The 10,009-nt window shown below is 33.1% G+C and overlaps 1 protein-coding gene across 1 annotated transcript in view; it reads left to right on the top strand.

The window, feature by feature from the left end:
- LOC106679387 (opioid-binding protein/cell adhesion molecule homolog) overlaps window positions 1-10,009 on the top strand; it is a gene marked incomplete at its 3' end in the record, with an annotated part of 300,127 nt that overhangs the window by 225,499 nt on the left and 64,619 nt on the right. The window contains 1 exon segment of the mRNA XM_067052790.1: window positions 6,725-6,875. Coding sequence (XP_066908891.1) covers window positions 6,725-6,875 — 151 coding nt within the window.

Raw genomic sequence — 10,009 nt, 5'->3', positions numbered from 1 at the left:
AGAGAGAGAGAGAGAGAGAGAGAGAGAGAGAGAGAGATTGCGTGTGTGCATAGATCATTTAACTTTGGCTGACTTATAAATATAAAGATGAGGATTTTATGAGAGACTAAGTATTAATTTTCCATTTTGTAATTCGATAATTTTCGATTTTGTAATATATGCAAATGGAATTGACAGCAGCTCGATACAAAAAAAGAAAAACAAGCAGCGCTGTTATCTAATTTCCATTTCCATTAGGATACTATCAGGTCGGGAAAACAAAAACGAGCTTGATGGTTCCCCAACTTAACAAACTTTACAGGTAATTACAGTGCGGTGATAGAGCGTTTGTCAAGATAGAAATCGGATTTCTGTTTAATTAAATAAATTTAAAGAGTTTAATTTTATAATATGATGATATGGTGTATTACATTTCATTGGGGCGTTCATATTTTTTAAAAATATAATTTCATTTATTCATGTTCTTTATTTCGTAATGTATACACATCACTATTTCTTTTATTTGTTATAATGAGTTTTAATACTGTACAGTGATTCTCAAGGAATGCACCAGTATACATATATAATTGAATTGAATGATAGTATCATTAGATTAATTTTAAAAAAATTTTAAAAATGGCTTTGGCTTATTTGGTACATGCATAGGGAGCCGAAAACCTGAACAATAAAATAAAGATAACACAAATAGTCCACCATTTAGCGAGGTCATGATGAAAGGCAAATTAAAATGATTTAGAATCTAAACAAAAACTAAAATAACCCTTATCATACCGATCAATTATCTTAAACCCGATCTGTTATATCTGATGGAATTTTATATTTTAATCAATATCTTTTGACTAGAATTGATATGAATACAACTCTACGAAAATCTTGGTTCAAAAACAACCCCGGAATCTGAAGGTTTTTTTTTTTATTCCCCTCCCTTGCCATTTCTGGCATACGGGGTGCGGAAGCAGTGGGGTAGTTCGCGCTGGGATTGCGCATGCCACTGCTCCCAATGATCTTCATCCGTTCGGTAGGCTCTTCTGGTGCGCATCTGTCTGGGTGCCTCCTGCAGTTACCAGGCTGGTCCAGCCCTCCTGGTCTCAGTCTGGATCAGCTTCCGGTGGCTCGCCGATGTTGGGTGGCCAAGTCCTTCCCATTGTGAAATGTGTTGGGCCCACCACCTCCTTCCATCCGTAAATGAACTCCTTGAAGAAGGGATAATTCTCTTCTCCCATCAACCAGGGAAAGTCCGACTCGGCGAGGGCGAAAATCCCGGTCTTTCTCAACAGCCTGGCTCGGTGTCCTTCCATGGCGGAGCAATCCACTATTACGTGTTCTGCTGTTTCAGGAACTCCGCACGTGGGGCACCGAGGGTCGATGTTCTTTCCAAAGCTCTGCACCTTTCCCCGAAACCCCCCGTGTCCTGTTAGGATCTGTGAGACCCAATAGTCTGGGATGACCCATTTAGCCTTCAGTCTGGAAGGGACGAATACGGTAGGGAAGAATTTTTTCAAAGTAACGCCCTTCTGGCTTGCTACCCACCGTCCATTCCACTTCTGTATTGAGTCCTCCCGCAGTATTTTCTTCCACAAGTTTGGAGTCTCGCCGATCCTCTCTCGGAGCTCATCCGGTAGCGCTTCTAGTCCCTGCCTCTTTACTTCATATTTAACGACATCCTTCCTGAGGATGAGGTCCAAGGGCATCGCTGCGGCCAGCACCTGCACCACCTCATGTGTCACCGTTCTGTATGTCTTCGTGACTCTCAGCAGAGCCAATCTCTGTATGGTGGCCAGTCTTCTCTTCTGGGTCTGCGTGAGGTTTCGGCTCCAGGCAGGGGATGCGTACCTCAGAATACCCAAGATCACACGGAACCTGAAGGTAACCAGCTATATTGCCTCCGTTAACACCTATCAGTTCAGAAGTGTAAATAGTGGTTAACTAGATTAGATTTTTTCATATTCTGGTCTATGTATCAATTGTTCTGTTAGAAATTATGAAGGATTTTCTTCATTATTTATTGTAGGATTTGATGGAATATTGGAACAACTATTCCTTATGTAATTCTAATCTTCATACTATTAACTGTATATATATAAATATATGGTGGCGGTCAATAAAGGTATCAGTATAGTAACAATAGCCTATTTATAGTTAACCAACGTTTGCCCCACTTTGCAGGGCTTCGTCAGGGCTAATTAGAATTACGTTCTGCTGCCAACTGAGAACTGCCAACGATGGCTAACAATTAATCGTTTTTTGTTTCTATTTTGGTACCTTTATTGGCCACCACCCGGACTATCTTCCTTCAATCTACTAATTGTATAATTGTAACAATGTTCATGTTAATATCAAAGAATAAAGTTAGGAAATTATTTACTTTCAATCCTCCAAAAAAATCTGGGAGCTATTACTTCTTGACCAATCTGTACAAACCATTCAGAAGAATGTTTAGATTTATATCCAAAGAGTAAATTAAGGGCTAAATGTTAAACCTCAGAATCATACCTTTGGAAAAATGAGGATCTTAATAGATAAGGAAATATTGGAGAATTAGATGTATATTTAATTTCGAGATTAGATATAATTTGTCAATTAAGAAATTTCATATTCCTCTCCCCACAGACTGTTGTAGTGACGTCCTACATTTCTCTACACAATGTAGATAATCTGTATATAAGTTCTTTCTCAAAAATGAACTAAAAAATTAAAGCATTAATATGTATATTACCTATTAATTAATAGAATTTCTGATCATTGAGTACAACGATGCTATAGATAGAAGTTAAGTGTTGTCGGGTTCGACAACTCAAAAAGGAATAAGGGATAAGTAATAACACTCTCGGTTGCAACTGAAAGACTGTTTTATTCATCGAGGGCTCCTCTGTTTATATCATTCAATAAGCTGACATCGAAGTAAGATCTGACTTAGGCCGTAACTTAAATAATATCTGGTATAAAATAAAAAATATAACCGATATTACATTTTTTATTTGTATTTTTATTTTATCTAATACTAAATATCTAATACTGAATATTGGCAGACAGTAGAGTTTCATGGTCGAAAAAAGTACAAGGATCCGTGAGTAATAACTGTTGTATACGTGAAGGATGAATTAAATATCGATACTTATAAGTTAATTTAAGAAGAATTAAAAGTAATATGAACTGCCAAAAAATGTCGTGTATTATATTCTAAAATTTAAATAAAGAAGGAAAGAAGCAAGTGTATACGGAAAGTAATTTTTCCCCTTGAAAGGAGATTAGTATTATAAACTTCTTTTTTTTTATTTATTGATTAATATTACAATCCGTCAACATTGTTTTGCAATAAGTAATAGTGATAACTGATTACATTCATAATAAGAGAAGATAATTACATTAAAGTTACATAAGAATAAAAAAAATAAATAAAATCTCTGTATATCTAAATAATCTCTAAATATATACAAACAATAGGATAAAGAAATAATCGAGCCCTGTACATAAAATAATAAACAAATAAAATAGAATACTAATAACAATAAATAAATAAAATAATCTCCAGTCACATTTAGACTCTAATATACAAGATATACACTATCGACGCAAGGATCGACTCTATCCCCCTTGTATGAGAGGTAGAGCAGAGCTCTTTGAGATCCCAGCGCATCCCTCTTACCGCGTCACTGGTAATGAGCCAGTTCTCTTTTAAGTCTAGTATGTAGGTTCCAGGTGAGTCTTTTGTCTAAGTTGAATCTAAAATATCGCACTGTGTCTGGGTAGAGGAATATTATTAAAAGTAACAGGTGGCTGCGGCAGAGGGTGAAAGTCACATGGGTGCTTTTTGATTCATTGATTTTTATCCGCCATTGGGTGCACCATTGCTCAATCCGGGTAAGTAGTGTTAGGAGGTTGGATGAACCTGTTACAGGATCAGGATGGGAAGATGGGATAGGTGCATCATCGGCAAATGTTGACAGGAACTTGTGGGATTGATGGGAATGTCAGGAGTGAAGAGGATGTAGAGCACAGAACCCAAGACACTGCCTTGGGGAACTCCTGGCTCGACCGAGGATTATTTTTTACTACTCCTAAAGTTATTTTTCTTTTCTTTTAATTTGTTTATTATTTATTATGTAACCTTATCAATATACTGCCCCAATAATGTCTAATCTCATGTGATAAAGATCGAGTCAGTTCTCTTAAGTTTACGGTATTTCTTCAGCAAGTATAACTTAAAGCTATCAAAAATTAGATAAAATGATATATAATGCTTCAAGCATTACTGTAACTTTTTTATTAAACAATTATAAATTATGCGTTTTAAATAGCGAAACGCCCTTCAGTACCTTTAAAAATTCTAGTTGGACAATTAACAATTATATGTATATATATTAAAAATAGAGAGAAACTAAATTTTGCTGTTGAAATTGGATTTTTAAATTAATATTTATTCTCAGTCACTTCTTTATTGTAAGCATTAAATATTCTAAAAAGTAATGTGTATTATTTTTTTATAAACAGCATTATCCATTATATCAGAAAAATTATTTAGTTATATGAAACTTAATATTTCAATTTTTTCCCGTGAAAAACATTGATTTTTTAATAACTGTTTACTAATCTTTAGAAAAAAATAAATACAATTGACCAATTTAAATTAATTTTATATTGACTTTTTATTTTTTAGTACATAAAAATATTTTGGTATTCTTAATATTTAAGCGAAATGAGTCTGAACAAAATAAAGAAAGAAGCAAGAATTTCTCGAGAACGGCTAAAGGATTTTTTTTCCTTATTCCAAATTATTGGAAATAGCATTTACTAATTTAATAACATTAACCAAATTATTAAAATAACAATTACTTTAATGTTCGAAATTACTATTAACTTCAACCTTAAGTTGCCTTCAAGGGGCGTGTCCTAACTTCAGCGTTTTTTCTTTTACTTAGAAGTAGAATTATGCCAACAACAACCGTACCAGAGAACTTATTTTTACATGAATCGGTTGTAGCCTCATATGGTGGTCCATATATTTGAATCATTACCTTAGTTCGATACCTTGGTCCATATATTTGAATCATTACCTTAGTAGAATCGTTACCTTGCTCCCTATATTTGAATCATTACCTTGGTCCCTATATTTGAATCATTACCGTGGTCCGCATATTTGAATCATTACCTTGGTCCCTATATTTGAAGCATTACCTTGGTCCCTATATTTGAATCATTACCTTGGTTCATTACCTAAGTCATTTATTACCTTGGACTCTATATTTTAATCATTACCTTGGTTCAGCCAGACACCGTGTAGAGTTCAGAGATCACTGCAATCGCTTTTCTAATTATTTTAATTTATTTATTAATTCTTGTACTTGTTTTCATTTAACTTACAATCTCTCTCTCTCTCTCTCTCTCACACACACACATACACAAACACACACACACACACACACAACTGTTTCCTACGAAGCGGTGTGTGTGATAGCCCGAATGCCACCTGTGGAACTCCTTGTTGAAGAAAGAAGCAGGCACTATGGACGACGCTTGCACTTATCCAGAGAAGAAGAGCGAAAAATAACCATCGACCAGTGGCAGCAGCGTTGGGAGGCTGCAGATTCCGGGAGTTGGACTCACAGGTTAATACCCGATGTGGGCAAGAGGTATGGTCGCCAGTATGGTGAGGTAGATTTTTACATAACCCAATTGATGACCGGACATGGATGCTTCAGAGCCTACCAGTACCGCTTCAAACTGGACAACACCGCAGAATGTCCTGGATGCCAGACTGTCGAGGAAACCGCGGAGCTCGTGTTTTTCACTTGCACTCGCTTTGCAGTAGAACGAAGTGAATTGGAGAGAGAGTGTGGAGGACGCATCACTCCAGAAAACGTGGTGAGCTATATGATCCTCTCATTCAGCACAGTCATTCTCAAGAGGTTGAGAGAGGAAGAGAGGGCTAGAAGACGTAACTAGCATGGAAATGTGAAAACCATGCGAATAATGCGAGGCGGCACTCAGCCATTTCCCTGCATGAAGTAATGCCTAGCGGCGGTCCCGTGGAGAGGAATGAGCAGGTGTAGGGCGGTGGTTTTAGTGGGTAAAAATCCCACACACGGATAGGTACGGGCCTATCCGTGTCTTTTGAAGATTTCCACCGACCCTCGTAAAATAATAAAAAAAAAACACTCACTCACTCAATCACTTACTCCATCATTCACTCACTCACTCACTATCTCTTGGTCTGGTCAGCTACTCTGCGATTCTCTGTAGCTAGGCTCTGATATAGTAGTTACAGATGACTGTAGCTTATGTTTGAATACAAAGTTTAATTCGTAGATTTTCAAGGAACCATTTTCATATCGCTGAATTAGTTATAATGGTGATCAAGTGATATTTTGGTTAAAGATATTTTAGCTAATTTCTTGATCAATTTCATTAAACTCAGTGATATATACGGCATATTGTGATATTTTAGTTTTTTTATAAATTATTAAAATTATATTTCATTTAATTGATTATTATTTTCAACCGCGGCAATTTAAAATTGTTATTTATTGTTACCCGATATGTGTTAATATGTTAAACAATACATCTCAATTTTACTATTGTTCTACTAGAGCCACAAATGTCATTAATATTATTATTTGATAGTAAATATCAATCTAACTACCTGAAAAAAGGAGAACGAGGTTTTAGCATAGTTGAATTTAGTAACGTTAAAATTAAATATAAATGAAGGTATTTATTTTTTCAGAACAATCTAGTGGTGGCTGGTGTTAAGTCTATAACTGGTTCGTCATTGACAATAAACCAAACGACTCGTCATCATGCGGGTGTGTACATGTGCACTGCTGACAATGGCGTACTTGTTCCTGTAACGAAAGAAATCAACGTTAACATACTTTGTGAGTGTTAAATATATATAATTAAATATATCATGAGAACAATTATAATTTTAAACATTTTTATATTATATGTACTAACGAACTTTCAAGAGAACTGGAGCAAGGTTGTGTAAAACATGTAGCAATGCTAAGGCCTACCCCGAGCAGCTGTTAGTTAGTTGATATGTTATGTTATATGATATGTAGTACATATTATATAGGGACATATAATATATAGTACCTATAGACTGTATATAATGTAACTATGCTTGAAATAAGATCATTTTCATTTGGTCTTCTTACTTTGTCATTAAAAGCAATCATATCAGGAGTTTGGTTTTAATTTATGAAATAGTATATTTATGGTTTATATGAATAAAACAATATGAAAAACATTTAATTAAAATTTACCTAATCATTTTGCCATTTTTGTTCTATAGAATTAAAAAAATTACAAATATATTAGTAAAAATAGAGTAAAAATATTAGTGATGATGAAATAATATTGTCGATGCAATACGAAAGTATCTGACATTAACAATAAGTGTAAATTATTAGCTTATTTGTAATTTTGATATAAGTCCATTGTATTCAGTAAGCCCTTTTTTGGCTTTAGAGAGAAAATTGGAAACCACTTTATTATGAATACAAAACTCATGATAGCAAAAGAAGAATAAATTATGCATTTCATAAAACTATAACCTTGTTTAAAGTTAGTGAAAATGGTAGATTAATACTAAACAATAAGTATCTTAAGTACTTAAGTCCAGTACAGCTTCCCCCAGTTTTTCCTTTTTTTATATATTCTCTTATCTTCAGCGTGAAAATCGAATTTCCTGTAAATTTTAATTAAGTAGGTATTTACCTATACTTCTAGGTTAATAGTTCCTTGTATGAGAATAACATCTACGAAACTCTTACTGAAATATACTCATCTCTAGAAATAAGTTTTTCGTTTGAGTAAGCTAAAGTATTTAATTTAATTTGATAACATTGATAAGTATTCCATATCAAACTAATCCTTAGCCGTTTTCGAATTTTATTTAAATTTAACAGTTTAAAGCAGTGGACCGAATCTGTTAAAATAGGAGACTAAACTTCTAACAGACAAACATTGTACCAAATTTATTGCTTGACATTTTAAGGTAAAATGCGAGTAGAAATGTCTTATTTATTTATTTTTTTGCACTTTCTCATTAAATAACAAAGATCCCCGACTTTTGCAAGTCAGGAAGCAAAAATTAACTGAAAATGTTAGGTATGATTAATGTTCACTTGATCACATTGACCAACAAGAAAAGAAGAACTAATAAAGTTTGAGAATAAGAAAATTATATTTCTGTTATATAGATATGAAGGTTGTGAAATAGTAGGATCAAGACCCAAATTTCTTACTTAAATAAAGATGTAATCTTCATTAAATTGCATACAGGATATCTTCTAAGGAAAGAGAAGATCACAATGTTAGATATTGGATTTTATACATGCATTAATATATTGTATGTTTATTCTAATAGGTGTATAATATTTAGATTTGTAAATTACTTTCTAAAATTATGAAATTGCCTATAAAAATTATTTTGTTGGGGCTAAAAAATCGTTAAATGGATTCGAAAATCCATTAGAAAAATAATAAAACTGTTGTGCGCAAAACATTCAAAACATGGAATTAGTTTTTATAAATTTGAAAACAGTAATTTCTTTATTATTTAAAATGATTATATTTCTCCCAGCTATATATTTCAGAATTAGGTAAATGAAATTTGGCTATTATCATAACAACCGTAGAAATACTTAAATATTTTTTTTTCTTATTTATTCAATTAACAAATTCTTTCATATTTTATATCAATATATTTTTTTCTTACTTCTGAAGAAGAGAGATGGTTAAGTATTTAAAATTAACATAATTAAAGGTACTTTAGAAGAAGAATTTTTGAAAAATTTGTGTATAAGCCCTGTCAAAATAAAACCTAGTTGGCATTGAAGACCAATTATTTCTAAAAATCATTTCAATTTGAAGAATATGGTAAAAAAGAGTAAAAGTTTTGATGTGAACAAAATTCACTGTTACATTCCAGGCATATGCCCACTCTATATGAATAATTTGAGTTTCACGAATGTTTTCTTTTTTTTTAATTAAGCTGTTCACATATTCATACATTTTGCGTAACATGGTTATTATATAAACTGGAAAGCTGAAAACGAAATAATGTTGAATATGAAAATTTCTATTCTATATTTTAAACTTTCGCAATACTTCCCATTACTATATATTTCTTTAACAGGAAGTCGAAAGTAAAATATAAAAATATAACTCTAGTATTTGTTTTATACTACTTAGAAATATCACCTGGATTGATACCAATACACGGAGAATAAAAATGAGTCGAGATATCGACCGCATCCTAGGGGGTGAGTTAGCCCATAGCAAAGTCAAGCATCCACAAACAGGCTCTTCACAAATAGCCCCTCCGAGATGAGGATAAATTATGAAGGGCGCTTCATAAAGGCTCCATTATTGTTAGACCCGACTGTCCCCGAAACCTTAAATATTTTCTCTAAGGCAGAGGGCGTGCTTATATCCCACTTGTTTTGTTTTTTCTAGAACTTTATTGTCACTGTAGAGTACCAATAGTTTATGCTTATGAGATTTTGAAGAATTTTTAATGACTTATATTTAGTTAAAATGAAGTACATAACTCGGTTGTCAAATTTCAGTTCATATTGTTTAAATCACTTTCCAACCATTCTCTGGGTTCTAAGGCCTGTAGGTTCTAGAAACAGTATTTATTATATATTTATATATTTTATCTATTTATTTCTATTATATATTTTTTATTGGTTGCTCATCAAAACCAACCCACTGTTCCTAGAAATCGTTTATCTAAATACTAGATAAGTCCCTATAAATCGAAAACTGGATACTACAGGCCTTTCTCTTATGGTATGCTAAATGTAATTTAGTATACTTAAACACTGAATAACTTTTCAAAAGGTATCATGTTTACTGATATACTTAGCTATCATAATCAGTTGGCATGGAGGTTATCTTAACTATAAAATCATGTCGGGAAAACATTATCTTTATTTCAGGTAGTTACATATGAAAGACTGATTAAAAATAACATAAGAAATAGCATGAACAGGTTGAA

This window comes from Halyomorpha halys, unplaced genomic scaffold (genome assembly GCF_000696795.3).
Source record: "Halyomorpha halys isolate HHAL.00 unplaced genomic scaffold, Hhal_1.1 Scaffold200.1, whole genome shotgun sequence".
NCBI classification, from domain to species: Eukaryota; Metazoa; Arthropoda; class Insecta; order Hemiptera; family Pentatomidae; genus Halyomorpha; species Halyomorpha halys.
Note: the sequence above shows the minus strand (reverse complement) of the source record. Positions and strands in the feature narration are given on the sequence as shown.